The sequence below is a fragment of the Leptinotarsa decemlineata genome, unplaced genomic scaffold, assembly GCF_025532065.1.
Source record: "Leptinotarsa decemlineata unplaced genomic scaffold, Ldec_3_MD MMD2_P_RNA_scaffold_9, whole genome shotgun sequence".
Taxonomy (NCBI): domain Eukaryota; kingdom Metazoa; phylum Arthropoda; class Insecta; order Coleoptera; family Chrysomelidae; genus Leptinotarsa; species Leptinotarsa decemlineata.
Window position 1 is genome coordinate 16,151,149 of NW_027412536.1, and position 27,258 is coordinate 16,178,406.

At 35.5% G+C, this 27,258-nt stretch overlaps 1 protein-coding gene across 2 annotated transcripts; it reads left to right on the forward strand.

Moving 5' to 3' along the window:
• Positions 1 to 3,700: 3,700 nt before the first annotated feature.
• Positions 3,701 to 27,258, forward strand: Ets97D (DNA-binding protein Ets97D). 2 transcript variants are annotated; one of them, XM_074170716.1, is made up of 9 exons: positions 3,701 to 3,897; positions 3,951 to 4,114; positions 4,323 to 4,531; positions 8,827 to 8,965; positions 9,082 to 9,250; positions 16,653 to 16,852; positions 16,910 to 16,968; positions 18,361 to 18,538; positions 26,840 to 27,258. In XM_074170716.1, the coding sequence occupies exons 1-9, from the start codon at positions 3,812 to 3,814 to the stop codon at positions 27,097 to 27,099; spliced, it is 1,464 nt and encodes a 487-aa protein (XP_074026817.1). In that variant the 5' UTR covers positions 3,701 to 3,811; the 3' UTR covers positions 27,100 to 27,258. The 2 variants fall into 2 exon arrangements, with proteins under 2 accessions (XP_074026817.1, XP_074026819.1); XM_074170718.1 differs by lacking the exons at positions 3,701 to 3,897; positions 3,951 to 4,114 and adding an exon at positions 4,129 to 4,254.

Below are 27,258 nucleotides of genomic sequence, written 5' to 3' on the forward strand. Positions count from 1 at the left end.
TTTTTTTCTTGTGAAATATAGATACCTGATAAGCCACACCAGAAATAGAAACTTTTCTGGGCTTTCAGCGGAGTCTTTATTTTTACTTTTATTGAACAAGTGCACATTAGAAATATAAACTTTCTGTGAGCTTTAAGTGGAACCTTTTTTACTTTCATGGAACAATCACAGTAGCAGAGGTTGAACTTCATAATTCTATGATTTTTTATATACAGTAGAAGTCCGATAATCTGGCACGTTCAGTACCGGCTCGGTGCGGGACTTCCGAAAATTTCGGTCTATCGGGCGGTGCCCCTGCCGTTTAGTGTAGGCTTTGCCGTAAAACAAATGTACTTTGTACACTTTTTAAGTACATACATAAATCGTAATTATAAGAACAATTAGAATATTACTGGAGTTTTTTCCTAACACCAAATCGTTATTTTTACACCTCGACACGTGTTTCGATCACCAAGTGATCATCTTCAAGAGGAAGATAAGGGGAAAAAACTCCAGTAATATTTATTGTTACACCAAAGGTTCCAAACAGTACATCATAAGAACAATTAGGTTGGTAAACTACAAATACAGTATGCAAATACAACCAAGTTTATTTTACATTTCATATAATGGCAAAGACGCTTCATGCACCTGTATTTGTTGTGATAGCTGAGACTATCCGGCCGCTAATTGTTTCCGAACAATACCGAGCGATTCCGGATGATCCCGAACTATCCCGAAAGCTTCCGAATGGCTCTCGAGCGTTTTTATTTGCTTTAAAGACACTTTTGGAGAAAACCAAAATTTTCAGAATTTTCCTGAGCGATGCCGGACTATCGGGCATTCTGAACTGTTGGATGCCGGACTAATGGGCTTATACTGTACAGAGTGGGGCACCGAAAAAGAAACAGATCGAATATCTTCAAAACACATGTTTTCTGAAAAAAATGCTAAAACACACGTCGATTTGTAATCCAATGGGGACATCTTTCTATCATAACCTCTACTGTCATACCTCTCCCCCACCCCTCGGTCACTATTACCAAAACAATTTGAATAAGGAAAGTAGTAAGTGTGACACGTCATTAAAAAGGTAATTTCATAAGGAATTCGGCCATGTCAATTTTCGCCACCTAACTTCTTTTTGGCGCCCTCTTGCGGAAAAAAATGTTCCAAATTATGATACGTCATTTGCAAGCTAATTTGGCATAAATACGGTGACAATGCATTATGGAATTTTTCTGAGGGAAAAAATAAAATGGCTGCTAAGATTTGCAATTATGGTCCGATTTAATTCCAAATTGATATGTGATGGTTTTCAAGGTCGAAAATTATGATTTGTTTCTCAATGCCAAAAACAATATGGTGGATCCAAGATGGCGGACGAAATTTGTAATTATGCTCCGATATGGTCATAATTTCCTACCCTGAAAATCCCTATATAACAATTTTGTTTCGAATCGAACCATAACTACAAATTTCGTCCGCCATCTTGGAGCCACCATATTGTTTTTTTGACCAACAGATCATAATTTCCGACCCTGAAAACCACCACTCCTATTCTCTGTAATTATTTGGGAAAATGTGCCACAAGTCAGCTTATATACTCCTGATCTATCCAACACCGAAGTTTTGTCTTTATTGTTTTTAATGAATTCACTTAGACTATTATTCGTTCTGTAAACTACGTTTACGCATTTTTTCTTCAAAAAAAACGGGCAATATTATTGGTGGGTTAACCCAAATATGACAATGTCCTATAACTGACGTATCGCATCTTGAATTTCGGTAGGCCTGATCCATGGCTTGCTTTTGTAGTTTTTTGGAAAGAATGGAGTCTATAATATCTACCTTATAACCGTTGTTGACCGCGATTTGTTTGATCAAACTGGGTTCTCTCTGGAAATTACTCTCAGACAGTGGAATATTCAATATGAAACATACTACTGAATGCAGCCACTTTATGCTGGTAAGGCTGTGTGGAGGAATTTTGTATGATAATGCCAGTGTAAGATGGTTTGTGGAAAATTGCAAAATCATGTGTATTGTTATTTGTAGTAATGGTTAAGTCAATTTAATTTATTGAATTATTCACCTTTCTTTCAGTGGTGAATTTTTTCGACGGATGGATGGAATTGACATATTCAATGAACTTGCCTAATTGCCTATATGTGCCAGCAAAACAGACTAAGATATCATCTACGTATCTGCACCAGTACAAGAAATAGTTAACTGATTATTATGGATCTCATACTCTATGTTATTCATGAAATTTCAGCCGGCTAAGGGCTCAAAGGGTTTCCCATTATTAGTTTTTCACTGCACGAATAAAACTTTTCGTCAAACTGGAAATAATTTTGAGATAAATAAATAGTAAATGAATCTAAAATTTCCCGTTTTACTACTGGATTCTCGTGATTTTTGTCCAATTGTTTCAATTGGCGGAATACTTATAAATAAATTTTGGACATCAAACAATATTAATTTGGCGTTACCAGGAAGAATTAAGTTTTATATAATATTCACTTATTAATAAGAAATATTATTTATACTAAATCTCGGATTGAAATTGATATAGTTTGAATCAATTTTAAGAGGATTTCTGAGATTTTCACGGTAGGTGCCGTTACAAACGACACCACAGGTTTAATCGGGAAATTATTTATGTGTAATTTAATTCGACTGGTTGAGCGTGTTGCGTTTTTGTATAACACAATAAAGTGTTTTTTGAATACTTTAGTTGTGGATTTTAATCAAGTATCGGCCAATTCCGTCATATATTTCTAAATCTAGCAAGAAGAAAAATACAGAATTAATTATTTGACGACACTATAGTGAGTATATTTCATTTTTGTCATTCACAAAGTGTTTTTGTGTTGAGTATTAATTGATTTTATTATTCAAACAAACATTGTATTTTAATTATATACCCCTGAAATGATTTTTATAATATTTTATTAAAACAACGATAAAAATGAAATAAAAATAACAATAAAAATTAATTGGCGCTCCGGGGCGACTTCATTGATTCCAGTGGCGCATTTGCTTATTCAGCTGCAGGAAAACCCGGAAAAACCTGCAGCACCACATCATCTGAAGATCTTGATCTAACAATGTCCTCTCTCTTATAAAACAAAATGTAGGGTGTCTCCAGAGGCTCAAATAAATTCAATGCATCGCCAGAACACTTCGTGACACGACTATCGTCAAACTTAAACCAGTCCGTTTCTTCTTTGACCAAGGCGTAATAATGACCAAATTCAACGCCAGAACCACAGTGAACAATAACTGCATGAATATTATAATTATATTGTGTATTACTTTATTTCCAATATTGAAGTCAAAATCCATCAATAAAATTCGTCTAATTCTGTTCCAGATATGTCTATACCTTTCATTTTTTTATGTACCTTCTCCCACAAAACAAAAATATTCAAAGATATGAATGTATATAAAATAATATAATATATAAATATATATAAAATAAAAATATTTTCGGAATACATATAGCCCCAGAAGTTCTTTCAGAATATCTGGGATGATATTAAAACTAAAGACGGAAGTGATCTTTTATATACCTATTGGGCAAAGCCGACCCTCAGATCTACACCGAGATGTCATCATCAAGGTCCTTGAAAACACGGAATAAAGATCATAAACGCCGCATGGAGTTCCAATTCTGATATTTAATCTGTGATTCTGGTTGTTTCTATTCTGTAGTTGAATTGACATTGACAGCCAGTCCAACTTGTCATGTATATGGAAATTTTGCTAACAAAATATAATTTTATTTTGCCTTACTTGTTCATTAATCTTGTTACAATTTCTGGAAATGGATAAAAAATCACCTACATTTATATTGAATGTGAATGAATTTGGGCAGCAGGTTATCACATCGCAATCAGAACCATACAAAAAGTGAGAAAGTAAGAGAAAACTGAAAATGGTACTAATTAAAAAAGTTGTTTTAGATACATTCTAGATGAAGATGGTAATATGATAGAATATAAATTAGAAACATCAATGCCAACAGTGAAGTTAGATTCGCAAGGTAACATAAGCGAAGAGGATAGTAATGATACTTCTAACAGTGGTAATCAGGATATTGTCACACTTGAGGATCCTGTTCAGTTTGGTAAGTTATTGAGTAACACCTTTTAAGCTTCTTTCAAGCTGTTTTAGAGTTTAGGCAGTTTTTCAGCCGTCGTACTGATGAAAAGGTGAAACTAATGGCTTTTACTGATCAATAACAGTGTTGTTCATCTTTATACAAAGGTTAACAAACCCATACGGAATCACAAAATGAATAATTCTGAAATATTTTCTAATTTCTTTGCTTGTAGGAATGCTTGATGCCGTGTCTGAGTTTGAAGAAAATCTGATGAATGAATTAGACTCTGATTTTATGAGTATGGTTCCTAATCCCCAGTCGCAATACATTATGCAGCATATGGATATACGCGAACCCCTCACTAAATTACGAAAGTTGATAGAAAATCGTTTGGGGGTGGGCTTACCAGGATATATATTTGCCCTTCAAGGAGTGCAGATTGTAAGTTCATTTAAAAATGTTGTAAACATTTTTTAATAGATAATTATTTGGTTATGAAGCTAGACCTTTTTATTTATGTATTTATGTCTGCTGATCACATTCATAACTGAACACTGAGGATTTATGACATCAAAATCTGCACATACAAAAATGTACCTACATATTTATTCTCGCAAATACACAAATTGTTAACTATTTTTTTATTGTAGAAGGTATATTTCAAATAAGAGTAAGGAAGAAGAAATTTACTATCTTTTCAATACTTATATAATTTTCATCGACCTTCTTTGGGTATTTTTACCTCCCACAATATGAAAATTGTAATGGAGAACTTTATAGACATCCTATAGGCAGCCTATCAAAAAAAGTAGCAAAAAAATTATACAATAATATCTTAACTTTTCAAAGGCGGAATTCTAGTTCCTCGGTTTCACTGAATATTTGTTGTGTGCAATATAATTACAAGTGGTATAAAAACATAGGAAGTTTCATTTTTCATAATGATCTCCTACCATGTAGTAACAGCTACATCCATCAATTTATTGATGTTGGAAATGTTTCTTAACCTTCAAATTTCATAAAGTAGCATATTTCGTGAAATTTCAAACCCTGTTGGAACTCATACAGTTGGGCGGGTGAATTTTCTAAATCTTTTTCAAATGCATTTTTCATTACTTTCACTTTTTTTCTTCGTGTGATATCTTCTATTTCTATTCTATTTCTTTTAGCTGTAGCTAATTTTTTTATGTAATTATCCTGTTTTGCCTATATTTTGTATCAACAGATTTGTACATTTCCTGTAATTGGGTGAATGCCTGTAGGAAATGAAGTGATATCTTATCTAATCTAATTACATTAGCTGAAAGCACTTTTCTGAGATTTACACCATTTACATGTTTATAATTTTGAGGCATCTGTGAAAACAAAATGTTTCAAAAATATTTATTTGAGTCATGTATCCCTGCTATTGCTAGCTCAAGTATCCCTAAGTTACGGACTTCCATTACCAATTTCTCATCTCTGCATTAATGACAAGTTTTACGGGAGTTTACAGCAAATAAACAACTTACTTTGCACCTTGATAAATGTACAGACTTATCTAGGCCTGAAAGCATAACTAACACTGATAATGTTTTTCATCGAAATCATCAGTTGACTAGAGAATGTACATTGTTGCCAAAATCAATCCAAACTTTTCCTAAGATGAGGAAAATCCTATAGGTAAACTATTAAAAAAAGTGGTTGAATACTATTATTTTTGCTAATAATAATAATAATAATAATTGTAATTTATTGAACAAAATTACAATTTTGTTGAACTGGCTATCGACCGAAGTCCTTCCGCTTGTGTAACAGAATTGCTTTGAAACAACATAGCTTATTTTACAATATAAAAAAAATATATGGATATAAAAATGAACAAACAAAACAATTTCATTGATAAACTTGTGTTAATTTTTCTAACAGTGTTTCTGTTGGGTGTCGATATCGTACATTTGCATGGAGGTTTTCATCTCACAGCATACTTTCAAATGATTTCTACATTGTCATCTTTTCTAGCAAACTTCTGAGTAAGCGATGGTAGTCTTTCCTCGATAGGGATAATACCAGTGAGTTGGTATAGCAGAGGGTTTAGACGGTTGTGTTTGAGGTTATTGGGATGCCTTAATCTTGTTATTTTCCTTATAGCCGTTGTTTCAGATACTTTAATTGTTTTCGAGGCCCTTTGTTTGATATTGAGAAACAGTTGGTGCGAGTATTCAATAAGTGGACGATAGATTAGTTTATATATTCGGCTTGCTGTTGATATGTTTGCACCTGCTCCCGGGTTTGTTAAACTTGTGAAATGTGCGGCTCTTGCAATCACTTTCTTTTTTTGTTATTGACGTGGCTGTTGAAATTTAGTCTGGAATCAAGCGTAACACCTAGGTAATCAACTGTCGATTTGGCATGCAAGATATGTTGGAAAACGTTGATTGTTGGAGAAGTTGCGGTATTCCGATGATTAAATATAATGAACTGAGACTTAGATGGGTTTGGCTGGAGCCTCCATTTATTGAACTAGTTATTTGTTATTGTTGCAAGATGTTCCAAGTTGTTAATAACTTTGTCTGGCGTTTGATCATGCGCAATTAGGGAGGTGTCATCTGCATACTGGAGAATATATGCTTCATGCCTTGTTGGTGATGATAAATATCAGAGCTGTATAAGTTATATATTTTTTTTGCTATTTTCACAACAATTAATTTTTTTTCCATTTTGCAAAGAGCTATACTCAATGTAAAATTTAATTTCAAAATCTGTGTCCTTTTTAAATTTTTCTCTAAAGTGAATAGTTACTGAGGTATATAAAGAAAAAGAAAGAGAAAAAAGTAAGCATTTATTTATATTTGGAACAATCATGAAATACAAATCAATTGAAAGAACTAAGATTATAAAAAAAGGAAAGAAGAAGAAAAAAAAAACATCAAAGGTGCTGCTCCGTTCCCTCCTGTTCATAAAAGAGGACATATGCCTCATTGCTCACAAGTGATTTTGGCGAAATTGGGAACACGTGTGAATCGTTGTATTCATGCCACGTGCCACTATATGGGTGTCTGCAATATGCTGTGTAATGTCCGTTGTAAGTAGTCCCACTGTGATTTGAAAGTGCATATAGATTATAACGACAAGGAGCCCCATTGTCTGCTGCATAACTGCTCATATCTAATCCATCTGAAGAAAAGTCAATGGAAACATTCAATTTGCCTCTGAACCTTTCCGTCGGAGAGAATCTTTTCAAATGAATTACTAAAATACGGGGAAACTTATAGATTGATAAGGACTTTTGTACATTTTCTCCTTTGCTTGCACCTCGAACACATTGGTTTTTCATCTCCATCCAGAGTTTCCTCTCTTGTGAAAGAATCCAAGCAATGTGACGAACTCACTTAGTCAGATCTTTGTGGTATGAGAAGGGACAAATCCCAGAAAGTGTCCGCAGTGTGTGCACTTCATAGTAATTTTTTTCCAAATTTATTTTTTTTTGCATCTTTTCAGTTTATTACTATCGTCGAGCGTTTTCTGGCCAATCATTTCGCAATGATAGTCTTAATGAACGCACCGTTTGACCTTGATTAGTGAAATTTCTTTCCGGATATTTTAGCCCCGAAGGTGAGCCATGAAGTGATCGACCTACAATAATCCAGGATGGCGGAATAACGACTTCAGTCACATGCCGTTTTTGATGGTTTTAAACGTATTGGAAAGGTCAAAACCTCTAAAAGCGGGTGCCCCACGATTTGAATGATCGAGAGGAATTTTTACATTTCGATGTGTGTTCTTTGCTTTTGCGCAACCAAAACGACCCTTCGATAACGTTAGCATCGGTAGAACCTTCGCCAATCAGGACCAGGCAAAAACGACCTTCGTCGACTTCATCGAATCCCGAGCACACACTATTTTTGCTGACAGAATCAATCGGCTTGTGTTCCATTGGCAAAGGTGCACTAATTCAAATGCCCATTATTTCGATTGAATTTAATAAGTATTCACTGAGATATTATAGTTTAAAGTAGACTCACAAAAATGGACAACTTTTGAATCAACCTAATATGTTACATCCTACTTATTACATCTACGTATACATTTTATGTCAAGTATGTTATCAGTAGTTTACTTGACATTGAATTATCAGTACATCATTGGAGAAATTAATAAAACAAAGTTTTGGACCAAGTGATGGAATGTGAAAAAATACCTTTTTTGAATTGAAATGATATCAAGATATTACATCTGAAAATAAATTGCATAAATCATAAAGAATGAGAAACCCAAACTTACTGGTGAAGAAACAAATTATTGTGAGGTGATTTGGAAATGAAAAATGTTTCAAGCCAGGAAAACCCAAACATTACACTGGGACTAAAAAAAAAGATATTTTATTAAGGAGCGATTAAATATCATTAACAATGTTAAAATATTATGAATATACTAAAATAGAATAGTGTGAAGATTTCACACAGGTATAACATTTATACTATTGGTAACTATAATTATCACCAACAAATATTGCTTTGTTTGAATGTTGATGTTGACTACGATTGATGATTGTCCATGAATATAGTTTCCAAAGATGATAAGAATGAAAAAAAATCAAAATTATTTTCGACTCCAAACAGCTATTTTGATCACCCTCAGATGCCTATTAAGGAAAATTAGGAATATTACCTTCTTGAATGCCGTCCTAAGGCAATCTACATTCACTAATGCTTGGCGGTATGTGTCAGAGCTTAACTGTTATCATTTTGTTTCAGTTGGAAGATAATAAAAATTTGGTTGAACAATGTGTTCAAGGAGAAGGCTTAGTTCAAGTCAATGTTCAAGTTCAAACTAATTTGAAGAGAATAAATATTATTGATGTTTTGAAACCTGCCGAAGATTATGTTCATATAGGTAAACATCATTTTGTATGTTACAATATTCAAATGGTGTGGATATACCGATAGAGTGTGGGGGTTTGACTTAAATAGATGAAAATAAGCTAATGTAAACATTTTTGTCTTATGAAGAAGATGTAGATACAAAGAAGAGCTCAGATTCTGACGTACCCAAACAACCTCATGCCACCGAAAACAGCAAGAACAGCAAGCAAAAAAATGTAGTAGTTCAGTGGCAAGTCGATGATAACTACAAAAAGGAACAAGAGAGGTTAAAAATTCCATTAGATACCAAGGAGTGGTATGTTGGCTAAACTATTATTACTAATTCAGAAACCTCAATTATTTACTTTGTCACTAAATTCTATGTTCTTATGCAACTCAAAATAATTGTCAAGTCATTACTCCAGTTTAGTTGAAAACCATAAGTTTACCTAAATCTCCCAATTGTTGAAATTTTGAGCATAATGGATGTAAATTCATACGGACCATAATTCATATGAACTGAAGGAACAATCAGTAGCTATTATAAATGACCTAATATTCAGGACTCAACTGCAAAATGAAATACCACAACAGAAATCAAAATGAATTTATTTATATTCAGCTAACTGGCACCTTAGATCTTATTATTTTTGTATATATGTAGGTATCATGTTAGGTTAGGTTAGGTTAGGTCCAAAGTGAGTGGGTCTATAAATAAATAAACCCAGCTTCTTAACGAAGCCGATTAGTTTGTATGGTGAGTGGTCTTTCAGTTCAGATGGTAATAGGTAACATGTTAGATGAATCTCTGAATTGGGATCTGCATATTGCAAGAAACTTAATGCAGAATTTTTCGTGATTAAGCAAATGAAATTATTTGTAGATGAAAAAAACCTCTTAAGTATAAATTTTGCAATGGCATAGTCGCATATTTCTTCAATTAGAATGTCATGGCGATGTGGTATGAGATTTTGATAGAATATTTGTAGCCCAAAACGCACGATATGGATTATCGTGATAGGTTCTGGTCCGATGAAGCTGCTTGCAGCACCCTCCTTTGCAAGGGAGCCTCATTGCCTTCCAGGCCAGTGTGGCGAGGAATCCAGACCAGAGACAATTTATTAAGTCTTCCTATTGAGGAGAGTTAGACGTTGCTCAGTAGAAGCCAAGAGCTTTCAACGCCACTTGACTGTCCGAGAAAATTTTGAGTGACTTGTGTGTGAGGTTGGATTTTACCAATCTCTCCGCACACAATATCCGCTTGAAATACAGTCGCAAAGGTTCCTAGGCAGGTTAATATATCTGTCCTGGGTCTGCAACTGAAAACACCTGATGGATCAACAACTATATGCTCTTAATATTTCCTTCTCCTGGAGGATCTAGTCCTCTCTACTTGGGAAAAGTAATGTATAGTTCGTAGTTGACAGTGTAGGTCTTACATCAGGCATCTTTCCTCTATCTAGCGTCACCACTGCTAAGGGAACCCCTACTCCTCCGAACTACCCTCCCCCCGTATCACCGGCGCCAAAGCGTCGGCAATACGGGGAGACGAATCAGCGGGCTAGAAGACCCAGTTCCTTTATTACCAGAAAATTACAAACAATTCATACACCATAATACATCAAATATAACTTGAAAATAACAATTCTAGCCCTTTCAAAATAGGCAAACATATATATAAGAAATATAAAAAACAAAGAATGATTTGGGTTGGGTCTATTTGACCCACCCAAGTATCCCAGTTGTACATCAACATATACAAGCGATCAGTTTCGTTTCCTGCCATGACTGGGGAGATCATAACCCCACCTCCTAGCTCACTACGCATGTACGCGAGCAGTTCACTATCTATCCTTCCCTTTCTTCCCTCACCACATTGTCCGCCCAATTATTCACAAGTCGTATCCATTCATCTTTTTTCCCATTTACGTCTCTCAACCATTCATCCTTTCCGTCCTCTCCTTCCACTCTCCAACCAATCCTGTCCCCGTTCGTACATCTATCAATCACGTCCTCTGACGTTTCAGGCTTCCTATAGTTACAGGAGCAGGGAACCTCCGGACCCAGGTTAAATCTTGCCAGATATCACGGAAAGTTCCCATGTCCCGTGAGCAGTTGGACAGCCTTCCGCGACAGATCTAATGATTCATACCCGACTGTTCTACCAAATCTGTAGAACAGCTGCCCAGTCGTACCTCTCTCCCATTCCCTCTGCCATCCTCTTCTGATATTCTCTTTTATCCCTTTTCTCTCATCTAACTTACTATACGCTTTTCCTACTTCCCATGTGACCTCTGTTTTATTCATACCCTTGGTGGCTTCCTCATTAGCCTTCGTATTTCCTACGTTGTTGCCATCGTGTCCCCTATTCCACGTGATCTGGGTACGTACTCCCTAGCACTCCTTTCCTTGAACATCTGCTGAATCCTTGCTACCCTTTTAGTCCTCACTCTTCCTACTTTCAGTTGTTTCACAGCCATAGCAGAGTCACTGAATTAATTTCACGCTCTCATCCATGCTCCATATGCTGGTCACTCGCTCGATCGCAATCAACTCTGCCTCATTTACGTTGCTTTGTCTGGTGATCCTTTCATTCCTCTCCCCTTTTATATGCCCTGCCTATCCCCATTATTTCATCATCCATCCTCACTTCGGCATCTGCATATACTTCAATCACTCCTTCATCCTCCATCTCTTACAGCAACACCCCTTGCAACCAGGGGAATATCCTATTGACTCCTTTCACCCTGTCCCCAATCTTTCTTGCTCCGTTCACTATCCATTCTTGATATCTGGCCCATCCTTCTATCTGTAATGGTGCCATTCCAGTGATGACACTGAGCGCAGCCGTTGGATGTAATCCTCTTCCAACAGGAAGGGCCTCTGTGCTGCACTCAACTGTCTCCCTATGCACCCTACATGCACCCTATTGCTGCACTCAACTGTCTCCTCACCCTGCTATCATGCACCCTGTTCCCCCACACCTGTACTCCATACAAAGCCGCAGGTTTGGCTACCCTTTCATATATTACTCTTTAGGCCAATGTTCCTCCCGGTCCATTTTCTCATTTTTCCCGCTAGCACACTCAGTTTTTTTCTTACTTTCTTGTGGTGGGTTTATGAACAGTCCACCACAATTCCGAGGTACTTAACGCTCGCTATCGTTTCCATACTTTCCCATTCATACCTAGGACCGGGGGTCATTCATCCTTCCTAGTTGGTATGTACATATACTCCGCCTTCCTATCATTGTAACTCAGTCACATGTCCTCCTCCCATGCCTTACATTAATTCCATACCAACTTCCATCTGTCCTCTATGCTTTCGACAGAATTACCCTCGATGACATGCTGGTCATCCCCGTTGGCTTGCACTTGTAATCCAGTGGCCCTAATGCCTTGTCTGGCTGTCATACTATTGATTCGCTCAAACCATGCTTTCATCACTATCAGCCATAGTGTCGGTCTTAGACTTGAACCTTGCAGACAGCCTCTGTTCACCGTTTCAGAGGCTGAACCACAGGTGAGTGTTCTCTCTCCTATGAAGCTCTTGCATTAAAAGCGTTCGACAGGTCCAACGCCACAACCAATATGTCTCCTTCATCTCTTATTTTCTCTCATTCTATTCACCATACTCTCTACTGCCATAACAGTATCCATCCTCCCTCTTGGTGAGAATTTTAACTTTCTTTCGCACCAGATTTGCATCCTACCGATAAGAAGCCTGTCCAACATCCTTCCCATGCCTGGGATTTCCGTCCTTCTTTGGTATCCAAACAACCTTTGTGCGCTTCCATGCCTCGGGGAAAAGTCCTCTTACCAGACAGGCATTGAAAATTTCCATCATACAATTGCCTTTCCATTCTATCACCTTACGAATAACTTCGTTAGGTACCCCATCCACCCCAGTCGACTTTCCATCTAGAAGCTGCAAGTATAAAACTTGTTAATGGGGTCAAACCCGAAACTGGTCGTATAAATAAAATTTACCAGTGGTATTTAGACAAAAGTTTTTTTATTCGTTTCATTTAAGTGATCTCGAATTACCATAAAGTAAATAAGTGCTCAATCACACATATTAGATATGAAAAACGTCGTGAATATTTTTAGAAATCATTGTTTGAATATAAATCCTAACAATTCATCTTGTACAGACAGAGGGCCATACATAGTATCAAAATTAGGATCGACAATCACGATATTGAATTTAGCGATGAAGTTAAATGTTTGGGACAAATTACGCTTTCAATCACATGTCAACTCACTAATACGTAAAGCTTATGGTTCGTTAAAAAAATTTTATTCGATCAGACATTGTCTCAGTCGAAACATGTAAATCATTTTATGCGATAGTTTAATTTTATCCATATTCAACTACTGCGATATCGTCTATGACCCTTGTCTCGATCAAATCACATCATCAAGAATACAGAGAGTTCAGAATGCATATACCAGATTTATTCTTGGTTTGAAATTCAGAAATCATGTATCTCCTTCTATAAATCAGATTGGGTGGCTGAAAATGATTAACAGAAGAGAACTGCATCTGGCTAACGTCATTCATAACCTCAGAATAAAACAGCAACCTCAATATTTTCTGAAGAAGTTGATATACAGACGCGATACACATGATATAGAAGTCTCAGAAATCGGAGTGAATATACGGCATAAATCCAAACAGTTTCGTCTCTTATCAGGCTGTTAGTATCTACAATAATATCAAAGAAAGTATGAAACAGCTTTTTTCATTATCTTTCAAATATAGATTCAAAAAATTTGGCCTGAATAAACAACGATCTTGACATCAAGTAACCAAATAAAAAGTTCTTTAAAATCTTTCCCGTTTTAGTTCATTTTTTAACAGATTATTTTCAACAGCTGTGTCAGCAATCTATATATATGAATCAATAAAATTTATCATCAATCATCCAGGCCATTTTGACATACATCGCAAAACGCATATTTACGAGACAAGACAAAGAAAAGACTTCTCATATACCATCCATGCAAAATCCCTATATGAACGTATATGAACTATGCTGAAATGAAATTTTATAATAATCTTCCGAAAAACGAAAGATATTGTCGTTGCTAACAGATTTCTGAAATCTGTAAGAAAATTCTTATGAAATCTAGAGCCCTACAATACTGATGAATATTTTCTGGCCTGTGGAAATTTATGAACCAAATTTTATTGAAAATTGCACTATGTATTTATAGAAATTATCTCTACTTTCAGTAATCATGCGCAATATGACGCACATTTTAATTTGTTTGTAATCGTGTTTGAAACTTGAAGCTATTCATTTTGAATGCTTCATTTTTAGATTTATATGTACACATAGATTTGATATTTTTACAATTTTCCTTTTGACATATTTCTCAGACAGAAATATTCTGCTACTCCTGTGAATGATTATAAAATACTCTGTTGAAATAAATGTAGCTATCTATCTATCTATATCTAACATTTTAGAATTAATTTTATTTGTATTTATTTACCTATGTATGCTTGGTGAAGTGGAAGAGTAGCGATGTATTCTAAACTCCGCCAAGTAAAATAAAGGTCATTTATTATTATTATTATTATTATTTTTTTTACCGAAGTGTGCGCTGGTCAGGCCCTATCCGCCGAAGCCCCGATATATTCGGGAGGGCGCGCCAGCATTATCAACCAATGACCACTCCCCACACCGTGGGGTAAGTGATCATTGTGTCCGAGAATCATGTGCCCTGAGCAAGCGCAGTGAGCCAAGAATGACAACCTTCTGCATCTGTGCGACTAAGATTTCTGCCTTAGTGCGGCAAGCCGGTATGATTTTAAGATTCGAGAGTAGAGAGGATATCATTCCACTAAGGACTCCAATAATCAGATCAACCATCTTGACAGAGTGATCTGGATAGAGTCTACGGAGTTTGAAGAGAAAATCTCGAAACCGCATATGCTGGACATGCTGATATTAAGTGCATTAGGGTCTCGGGCGCCTCGCGGCAGGCCCTGCACCTTGTGTCAGGAACCTCTATACCCATCACGCAATTGCGGTAGACTAAGGTGTTGAAGACACCATCCTGGCAAGGCATGATGAACCCCCCAGTTTCCGACTCCAGCTCACTCGACCTGAGAAAAGCGAACGTCAGGCGCTTTGATAAGCCAAGGTCTCCAATGTTATTGAAGAAGACCCCATGCATTGGCATTGCATTGGTGATCTCTGCGGCTTTTATCTGAGCTTTTTGCTGAACGGGTTCCAACTCGGTGACAGAGTTGTGGTCACCTCGTTCAGAGTCGAAAACTATACCGAGTTCATCAGCTGCTCGAGCAGCTGCCCTAAGGAAAAATGGTGCAATTCCTGCATTATTATTATTATTATTTTCACCGTAGTGTGCGCTGGTCTGGCCCTATCCCCCGAAGCCCCCTTACATTCGGGAGGGCGCGCCAGCATTATCAACCAATAACCACTCCCCACACCGTGGGGTAAGTGATCATTGGGTCCGAGAATCATGTGCCCTGAGCAAGCACAGTGAGCCAAGAATGACAGCCTTCTGCATCTGTGCGGCTAAGATTTCTGCCTTAGTGCGGCAAGCCGGTATGATTTCAAGATTCGAGAGTAGAGAGGACATCATTCCACCAAGGACTCCAATAATCAGAACAACCATTTCGACAGATTGGTCTGGATAGAGTGTGCGGAGTTCGAAGAGAAAATCTCGATATTTTATCCGTTTTTCCTCCTCTTTTCTCACGATATTCGTCTCGCCAGGAGCTGAAAACTCCACGACAAATATCGTTTTGCTCTGGTGGTCGAGAAGGACTACATCAGGCTTATTAGCTTGTATGAGCCTGAGGGTGGGGAACGAATAGTTCCAATAAATTCGGCACTTCTCGTTCCCCACAACGGATTCAATATCCCCCGGAGCGTAGGGAACACCGGTGTCTCGTCAATACCGTAAGAGTGCCGTAGATGGTAATATAGCACTCTTAGGGCCGCGTTATGTCGATGGATATAGATAGACCCAGACCGCATATGCTGGACAAGCTGATAGCAAGTGCATTAGGGTCTCGGGTGCCTCGCGGCAGGCCCTGCACCTTGTGTCAGGAACCTCTATACCCATCACGCAACTGCGGTAGACTAAGGTGTTGAAGACACCATCTTGGCAAGCCATGATGAACCCCTCAGTTTCCGACTTATTATTATTATTATTTACAAAAAATAGCGATCTTCACGAGCACGATACTAGATATAAAAACAACATACACCTAAATCAATTTAACAAAACATGGTACACAAAATCTCCCCTGTATGCTGGAGAACTATTCGACATATTAAACATCAATGAATTTTTAATCCTAATGACTTTTTAAATTTATATATGGATATAAAAGGTCCATATCCTTAAAAAATATGTTAATGGATTTCAATAATGAAAAAATGCATTGAAAATTGAGTATAACCAAAAGAAAACAAATATGAAATGAAGCAAAAAGTTCCTTTATCTTGTTTTGATATTGTTGAAAATGGAGGCGCTAGGGCAAAAAAAAAACGAAATGTCATTTTCAGTTTTTCACAAAAAATAGTTCATGTTTTCTTCGATCTGAGAATATCAATCTGTGTGCCTTCAAAAACTCAACTCTTGGTTCATTTAACCAATCTTGTAGGACCTACCGTTTTCGAGGTAGCAATAGTAGAATAAGCTAAAAAAATAACCTGTGGTATTTGTTTCTAGGAGTACTCTTCATGTGAGGCACTGGGTACAATGGGCGGTTCGACAATTTAATTTAACCAAAATTAAACTTAGTGATTGGTCTATGGATGGAAAACAGCTGAATGAATTAACAATTCAAGATTTTCAGAAAATTGTTCCAAATGATCCAGGAGATGTATTCTGGACTCATTTAGAACTCCTGAGGAAAATGAATGTGGTCGGTAAGTCGAATTTGGGAAATTCATTATATTGGGATTGATATTTATGTAACTTTTTAGCAACAACAAAAGAAGATCATCCAAAAAGAGTATTAACTAAAGCGTCGAAACCGAGCAAGGTGGGTTAGCAATTTTTCTAAACTTGGTAATAAAAAAACAATGTTTGCAACAACAATCAGCAAATGGTTTTAAATGGGTGCTTTCAAAACTATTTCTTAGTATTTATTAATGTGCAACAGTTTTATTTACTGACATAGTCATTTAACCAAATACATGCTTCATCATAGAATTATCAAGTAAAATTGTGAATTAACATCTTTGATCGTGTAGCTTCAATTACTGTACAAGTTGAATGTTGTTAGCATGTTTACCAATGTGAAATTTTCCAATAAATTGATGGATCTAGCCGTTTCTACGTGGTAGGAGATCATCATGTTTTTTATAGTCTATCCATTCCCAATTGGAACGGCAATAAAAATAAGAGTACAGTCATAAACATTTTTTGTCTGTGGCCCCTAGTCGACCAGATAGTTAGTAAACGTGCTATCAAATGTAGTTGAGGAGTAAAGGCTCGGCTAGCTGGACTGGCTGAATACTAATTTTTTGTCCGTTTCACAATATTTCTTTATCAGTGCCGTGTGTTCGTGGGGTTAGGTGAGGTAGTGAGTGGTTTTGTAAACCGATTTTTGAAAACTTTTTCTAGAGATCAATTACCCTAACACCAAACTGATATTTTTGCACTCGACGCACGTTTCGCTAACAAGGTTAGCTTCAGGAGAAGCAAATTGATACTGAATCTAAAGACAAGGATTAGCTTTTTATATACCTAAAGTTTTTTGGTCCGATGCGGACTTTGTTTGTTAAATGATGATTATCCTAATTGATTTTTTGGTAATTACCTAGTGAAACCACTACCTGCAAATTAATTTGTCAACAAAAGATTTATATATATATATATATATATATATATATATATATATATATATATATATATATATATATATATATATATATATGTTTGACGAGAATTTGGTATGATATTTGTGTTTTTATTGTATTTTAGACTTTTTGACTCGGAAATCAACTACCTTAAATTTCGAAGTTTTTCGTAATTAACCATGGTGGAAAAATTCAGTTGAGATAACTTTTTCATGTGGTGATCAATTGCTATGATTGAAAGAATAAGTAACTAAAAAACTACCACTGAGAAATAATATGCCTATGTCGAGGCGGGAATTCCTTCTCTGTGCTGTTTCAATTGGTATTGGAAATACTATACCACTTGTATTTGCAACTAACGTAGCTGCAGTTTCGTCCTATAAGGACATTTTTAAACCATTGTAACCATTTACAAGTGGTAAAAAACAAAGAAAGTTTTATTTCTCATTTTTCATGGTGAAATTTTCCATAAAGTGCAGTACGCTGTACACTATCAATTGCTGTTGGTTGTCACAGAAAAAAGTATTGACAATTCAAAGTGTTTGCCACTAAAACCACTTTTTATTTTCTAGATAACAACTAAGAAAGATTTGAAGATTTTGAACTACTCCACGGCTGTAAGATATTTTGACCCAGGATCTAATACTCCCAGTGGTAACAAGACTGGAAATAATGGGCAGATTCAGTTATGGCAATTTTTACTAGAACTTCTCACAACACGGGAATACAAAGCCGTCATTCAGTGGATTGGTAAGATTTTTTATTTATACAGGTTATTATTATCAACCTATTGATCATTAAAGATGGCTGGTTAGGATGAACCTGAGAAAATTGTCATTGAATCAGCTTACCTTCCTTACGATAGTCGGGAACCACCACCGACCAGGAATATGGACGAGCTAATAGCTCATAATTGGCTTTGATGCCAATTGATTCTACCTGGTCTGGGGGAACACTGATACCAATGAAAGTAGTGAGCATTTACTACAGTTTATTATGACAAACAATTTAATTTTATACTGTGGCAATAAACCTACCTTCATAAGCACGTTGTGCTGGAAAGTGATATATTTATCACACTATTACTTATAAGTAACTAATTTGAGAAATGGAATGTGTCTGATGACGAAATTTGTTCAGATAATCAGCATATGAACTTTGGAATCGGAGGGTCTCCTACCTTGATCATATCCATTCAAAACCACCAGAAAAAAAACATAAGTCAAAATACAACAAAGCCCTGACGAAATCTAGGAGAGATTCAGACCCAAATATACGCCAGACTGAAATATTATTGAAGGGATCTCGGTTGTCAATAAATAATCTGTAAGCAAATCACAAGTCTATCACAAAAGGTGAGGCACCCACAAGGTCACGCAGAGAGGATTGGGTGGTGGCGAGAATTTGGTAGATTTGGATGAAATCAAAAGAGCCATAAACCCGTTCCAACCATATCTGTCGCTGAGATTAGATTGCATTTGCTCAGTCTGGAGTCTGATTAGAGCCTTCATTCTGAAATCTGGGAAAATGGGACAGGACTTGTTGAAGCTCTTGATACCAATTAGTTCATGCCAATTACATAAGACACCTTATAAAAAACTACTTGACAGGCATATTAGAGACACAGTACCAGTACCACAGTACCATCAAGGCCAATATAAGTCAAGATCAGGTATATCGACAGAAAGAGCTTTATGCTGAGTCATGAAAAAAGCAGAATATGTTTACAAGAACGCAGAAGTTCTTTCAGCTGTTTTCTTGGATACAGAGAGTGCATTTGATAATACACCCCTAGACTCCATCATGTAGATGTCGAATAGGAATCCTATTGATTGACTGACACTCTTATATTAATGTACAGCCGAAGCTACTGAATCTAGAATCTTGAAATATATAGGTAGGTTGTTTGTAAACAGTAAATAAGCATCAAAAAATGGAATCAGGAATTTCCACCCTCAAGGGGAAAAATAGGGGTTTAAAGATTGTATTGAATTTCATCAGTTTCGAAGTTGGAAACCTGAAATTTTGTGTTAATGAGAAAATATATGTAACTTTTTGTTTGAAATGGTCTGTCACGAAAGTTAATGTGACAAAACAAAATTCTAAGCGGGCGAAGTCGCGGACAACGGCCAGTCAGTTCATTAAGCTTATGCAAGCTTATTTATTTGTATGCAGATGTACTCTATGAACCAAGCCTATTCTAAGCGGGCTAAGTCGCGGACAACGGCCAGTCAGTTCATTAAGCTAATGCAAGCTTATTTATTTGTATGCAGATGTACTCTATGGACCAAGCGTCACAATTAGGAATAAGAAAAAACTTCATACGTTTCAAAACTCCTGCCTTCACCTCATTCATGGTAGAAGGAACAGAATCTCGTCAAAGCTGTCAGAAACTTATTGGCTCAATATGGAAAACCGAAGGTCGCCACACTCAGCGTGTTTCTATCATAAGGTTATCTTCAATAAAATTCCGACTCATCTATGTAATGAAATTATATTTCAGACTGACATACACAACTTGAATGTACGGCACAAAGGGTTATTAACTCCTTCGATACACACTCATGAATTTTTTGAGTGATCATTTACATATCAGATATGCAACGTTTACAATAAACTTCCCTCTCATTTAAACCATTTCAAAATAGGTATTTTTTGGCCAAAATTGAAAATTGAGCTACTAGGTAAACAAACTTGACTACTCAATAATTTATCCATGTCTATATTTCTTTTTTGTTGTTACTCGAATACTGATCGATATCAGGTTTATAATGTATGTCTTTTTCTATTTTTTGTTTTTTGTATTTGTTATATTTTTGTTGCCAGTTCCCGTAGCTGGTGTGGTAGAACAAACCTGTAGTGTTCTACACTGCAGTTTTGAACTTTGTCTCTTGGTTGTTATATTCTATTTCACCCAATAAACACCATTATTATTATTATTAACATTATTATTATTAAATACAAGTACAAATACATAAGTTGTATAAATAAATTATAGTAAAATCAATGACACATTTATCCATTATATTTTATGTTTCAAGTACTTTTTTGTGTCTTCTGTATGTCTGATTTCTTTGTGAAGACACAGGTAGGATTTTATTGCTCTATATTGAGACTCCTGTTCAAAACATTTTTTTCGATTTCTCGTATGTATGTTCATTTTAGCAGTATATGTATCACAATTTTTTGTGAAGATAATGTGATGTTTTTTGCAAAAGTGACTAGGTGTGAGAAATATAGTGAAGGAACTGTTAGTATTTCTATATGTTCGAAATATTTTCACACTCTGCAATTTATTTTCAGCATAGAGTTAATTATCTTCTTAGCATTTGCAGCTGATTCCCAGAAAATTACTACAACCTTATTGAATTATTGACTAGACTTGGGCATAGTAATATACTTTTAGACTAGGTTAGGTTATGTCTGAAGTGAGTGGGTCTATTCGACCCTCCACCGCAATCCGCAAGGATTTATTGTGGCTCACACCAATTCACACTCGGACAAATAGACCCAGCTTATTAACGAAGCCGACTCGTTTGTATGGTGAGTGCTCTTTCAGGTCAGATGAAAAGGGTACTGCTCTGCCGAACTCTAAGAATCTGATTCGGTCCCCAGCGGCACAAAGGCACAAAGTATATGCTCTGCTGTTTCATCATTTTCCAAACAGAGGCGACACACACTGTCTTCCGACAGTCCAAGTCTCTGCATAAGATGATAAGATGATTCAAATGACACCTGTAAGAAGGTCTGTTAGACATCGTAGTTCATTCCTACTGCAGTTCAACAACTGTTTGGTATCAAGCTTCGAAGGGTGAATAAAAGCCTTGGAGTGATCCAATCCTGGAAGATTCTGCCAGAAATCCATAAATCTTCTTGCCATTCAGGTGTTCAATGTTTGCTTGGCAAAGCCTATAGCGATGCCAATGACAGGTTCTGGTCCGATGAAGCTGCTTGTAGCACCCTCCTTTGCAAGGGAGTCAGCAGCTTTATTACCTTCCAGACCAGTATGGTCAGGAATCCAGTCCAGAGACAATCTGTTAAGTCTTCCTATCGAGGAGAGTTGCATTAAATTGATTCGTGCAATTGCACGAAAAATGTAGAGTGGTAGTAGATTTGGAAGGATCTCCATAGCCGCTGACGGTGTGGTACTGATGACACCACTGATATCCAGACAAGCCTGTCTCTGTAAGCCAGAGATCTTTGCTTTTAGACTATCTAAGGATACATATAATAAAATAACTTTTTTCGAGATCAACTGCCCCAACACCAAACTGATATTTTTGCACTCGACGCGCGTTTCGCCAACAAAGTTAGCATCCTCAGGAGAAGAAAATTTATACCTAGTCTAGTCTGGTTAATCCTTATATACTAAAATTTGTTACCTGAGGTTGTATACCTGAAGTCCAATATGGAATTTCTCGGTAATTAACTACCTGCAAGTTCTTAGTAATTATTCTCTTCCTAACAGAAGATTAAAAAGCGGGACCCATCCCGTTTAGTCCCACTTTTTAAAAAGCGGGACCCATCCCGGTTTTTCCCGCTTTTTAATCTTCTGTTAGGAAGAGAATAATTACTAAGAACTTGCAGGTAGTTAATTACCGAGAAATTCCATATTGGACTTAAGGTATACAACCTCAGGTAACAAATTTTAGTATATAAGGATTAACCAGACTAGACTAGGTATCAATTGTCTTCTCCTGAGGATGCTAACTTTGTTGGCGAAACGAGCGTCGAGTGCAAAAATATCAGTTTGGTGTTAGGGCAATTGATCTCGAAAAAAGTTATTCAACTTTCACACCAAAGGTTCCAATCTCATCGTTATAGGTACATATAATAGAGTTTAGAATTGGGCATTTTTATATGTTTACCCCAATTGAATGAAGTATCGATTGTAAACCCCTAAGAATTAGATTTAGTTTTTAAGAGGAACTGATTTATTGTTTAGTTTTATAAGATTCTCTATAACTCAGATCTACTAAATGATATGAGTCCAGTTTTTACCCATATTCAATTTGTTTTCATTAATACTAATTGGACACCATATTTGCAATGTCTGTTAATCAACGCTTTATAGAGGTTGGTATTATGTCGTACCTTCTTTATACATATACAATGTTTTGTTAGAGATACATAAAAACAAATTTGTAAAACAGTGATTTTCATCAATTTAACATCGGATATGCAGATCTGTTGATTTCTCACTGGGACAAATGCAGGGAAACCACCACAATAGTGTGATATTTCGACCACATATTCTATTACTTAATATAAATACATTAAATAGTGATAAAGCTGATTTGTTATACAGCGATCACATATCCAAATTCACATCGCTACAAATTTTTTATGTTTAGTGGAAATAGGAGTAAAATATGATCAATTGAACTGCTCAAATATTGAAGGTTATAAACTAACTAGTTTCTACTGCAGACCAATCATGCGCTGTGGAGTGGTTAGCATATGGGCCCATCACAGTTTTGAAATGAAATCCATAGATATATCGAAATTTTGTTGTTGTGTGTTGAAAAACACTTTGAAATTTGTGCCGATTCCTTTAAAACAAAACATGGCACAAATTATTGTTTTAAACTGTTATAGAGCTCCTAGTGGAGATGCTAATTTATTTTTAGATGAGATTTCTGAGATGTTAGACTGTCTGTACAAACCCAGAATCCATTTTATACTCTGCGGTGATTTTAACTTTGACATGTATACAAACAAAAACTTTAATTCATTGTGTATGGTTTTATCTTGTTTTAATTTAATTTCGTTAATAGGATGGCTTACCCAAGTAACGGATACCACATCAACAATAATCGATCAGATTTTCATAAATTTTTCTAATAGTGGTACTTGCTGTGTTTTAGACAATATTTCAGATCATAGAATAGCACTTTTAGAGCTGGATACTTTGAATAAGGATAAAGTCAGTCACGTCAAAAGTGAAATAAAGAGAAACTTAATGAAAGTAACACAATGAATTTTGAAAACTCCTTAATTTATGAACAGTGGGAAAATGTTTACAGAATTACAGATTTCAATGAAGCTTTCAACTATTTTTATGAAATTTCACTCAACCATTTTAATCAAAATTTTCCTGAAAATAGATTTAATTACAAGGACAATAATAAGAGATGGGTAGATGATTCAATCATACATTCTGGTACACCATTGAGAGATTTGTTTAGTTTAAAAAATACATATTCAACTTTTTTTCCAGTCTATGAAGAGGCAAACAGAAAAAATCAAGCCTTTATTAAAGAAAAAAAAAAGAAAAAATATTACCAAGATAAGATACATGAAGTCCCTAATAAGAGCCGTGCCTCATGGAATGTGGTATCTGAATTAACAAATAAACATAGAACATACAATGACATAAATATTAGGTTGGAGGACCAGCTATCTCTTCCTTGTTTAATACTTTTTTATCAACACTCCTACTAAGTTAGTGAATCAAATACGCTCTATAAACAGTGAATTTGAAAAATTAGTATATTTCAACACTCACACGATGTATTTGACTCCATACACAGGTGATGAATTGTTTATACTATTAAATAACAAACTACAAAATAAAAAATCATCAGGTCCAGATCCTATGTTCATATTAAAAAGAGTTCTTCCTGTAATTATTGCGCCTTTGACGCATTTGATCAATATGTCATTTACAGTAGGTGTTTTTCCAAATCATTTAAAAACTGGAAAAATTATACCCATTTTCAAAAAATAGGATCCAACATCCATGGAAAATGATCGCCCTATTACGGTCCCCTGTGGATTGTCTAAAGTTTCTTGCACGCCTCTGTTCATTTTTAAATAAACATTCCATATTAAGTCAAATGCAACATGGATTTCGTTCCGAAAAATCAATAAATACAGCAATGTTTTCATTATTAAAGAAAATCCTAGAGTATGTAAATGGAGTAGAGTGCCCAGCCGTGATTCTTTGTGATTTAAGTAGATCATTTGACATCGTTAATCATAAAAAACTTATTTCAAAATTAAAAATGTATGGTATAAGAGGGGTTTCTCTCAGTTGGCTGACATCATTTCTGGAAAATAGAAAACAATATGTGTCAGTTCAAGTTGAGAGAAAAAATAAAATCTATAGAGTCAATTCCGAATATTTGAATCTAGGTATGGGAGTGCCACAGGGTTCAATAATGGATCCTTTATTATTTGTACTCTATGTAAATAACAGTGAATCAGTAGTTACCGAAGGTCATTATATTATGCAGATGACTTTTCGCTAGTTATATCTGCACCAGATATAAAAGAATTACAAAACAATTGTGCCAGAATAGTAAGGCGGATATCAAATTATTTCAATAACAACGATTTATTTTTCAATGCGGACAAAACAGATGTTATTCGTATTCACAACTGACAAAACAGAGTGGAAAACATACATTTCATGGTGAACAATGTGACCCTAACAAATACTGATCACAATGTAAGATTCTTGGGAATCATTTTAGATGAGTTCGTCAATTGGAAAGGCCACTGTCAACAATTAATATCAAAACTTAATTCATTGAAGTTTCTCTTCATCAATTTACGAACAGTTTTAACAAAGAGTCAGCTGCTAAATATATATTATGCTCAAGTAGAATCAAGACTTAGTTATTGTATCTGTTTCTGGGGTGGCTCCACCACAGCAGGAAATGTTTTTATAGCACAAAAGCGAATTCTGAGGTGCATAGCAAATTTTTCTAATAGATAATCATGCAACGCACTTTTTAATGATTACGGTGTTTTAACTTTAGTTTATATTTTTGAACTGTGTATGTATGTGTTCAAAAATGAATCAAGATTTACAATAAATCTAAAACTTCACCAACATGATACTAAAACCAAGAACCATTTTCATTTGCCATTAGCTAGATTGAAAGTAACATCATGTGAACCAGAATACATAGGTCCAAAGATATATAATCACCTTTCAGATTATTTAAAGGCCTTGAATAGTTTTTCTCTGTTCAAAAAATCATTAAAAAATATTTATTAGAAAAATGTTTTTATGCTTTGCAGGAGTTCTTTGAATAACGCATAGTCATCTTAGTTTTAGAGCAGGAGCCTGTCTTCCTCTTTTCTTTTCTTTTTTAATTTGTATTGTATTGACACTTCCTACACAATTTTATTGTCCTACTGGAAATAAATAATTATTATTATTATTAAAAATTGTTAGCAACAAACATTCTCTGAACTTCAACTTGTATAATGTTCTCGATAAATCAGTGAAAAAATTGGAATTCAATATTCAAAACAATTATCAAAAAGTTTCTCATGTTTTTACAATTAAACGGAATATTTCAACCAAGCAAGTTCTTTGAAATAGGCATAATATATTATTGTTATATGATGGAATTGGCCGATACTTGATGAAAATCCATAACTAACGTATTCAAAAAACATTTACCATATACAATGGCTTCGGGCCACAGTAAAGTCTTTACAGTAAAGACACACCCGAAGAAGTCATTACATGGCAAAACACGTGCGCATGCTGTTGGCGATACAACTGTCGGAATCGATTTTCAATTATCGATACAATCCAACGCCCTTCGTGGTGTTAGCCAGGGAAGTAGTTGTTTTCTGATAGGTGTCAGTCCATAAACTACAGTGTAGGTGAGTTGAGACTGGCCTGAATGAATGGTTCTTTTAGATAATTTGATTTACAGCCAGTCTTCAAGTATACCAATAATGTATTTCTATATAACATTGTTGAATAAAGCTCTACTCTTCTTGATAGAATATTCACATACGTGGTAGGTTTTCATTATTTTCCATTTCAAGTTACTGATAAACATTAAACATAGTTTCAGGTTTGTAGATATAAGGTATTTACATCATAATTATTTACATATTTTATAATTTGTCATTTAAAAACTCAACATTTGAGTGGTAAACTTTAGTTTTGTTAACTTTATCATTATGAAACAACAAGAACTAACTTTGTTGGAATAACTATTCCAAATGTCCCTGCCTCCCAGACCGATAAGTACTTTGGAGTTTACATCCCTCAAATAATTATTTCATTTTGTTTTTCAGGTAAAGATGGAGAATTCAGATTGAACCATCCTGAAATAGTTGCTCGCTTGTGGGGTGTACGCAAAAACAAACCCATGATGAACTATGAGAAATTGTCAAGGGCTTTGCGTTATTACTATGATGGAGACATGATTTCAAAAGTGCATGGAAAAAGATTCGTCTACAAGTTTGTGTGTGATTTGAAACAGTTGCTGGGATATAGTGCAATTGAGCTGGCCAATTTAGTCAAAACTGGTAACCCAAAAGGAAATCCATTATAATTTCATTTTTTGTTGAATCCTATTGAGTTGGCAGATATTCTTATTGTCAAAATAGAAATAATGTAATAATAATAATAATAATGCTAATGTACATAATATTGTGTATAGTTAGAATTTGTTCTTTGTAAATAGTATTACTACATAAAAATTTTATATTGA

Coding starts and splice junctions, on each gene's coding strand:
- Ets97D (XM_074170716.1), top strand. CDS start 3,812: ATGGATAAAAAATCACCTACATTTATATTGAATGTGAATGAATTTGGG. Junction 8,966..9,081: donor CGAAGATTATGTTCATATAG/GTAAACATCATT, acceptor TGTCTTATGAAG/AAGATGTAGATACAAAGAAG. Junction 16,853..16,909: donor GAGGAAAATGAATGTGGTCG/GTAAGTCGAATT, acceptor GTAACTTTTTAG/CAACAACAAAAGAAGATCAT.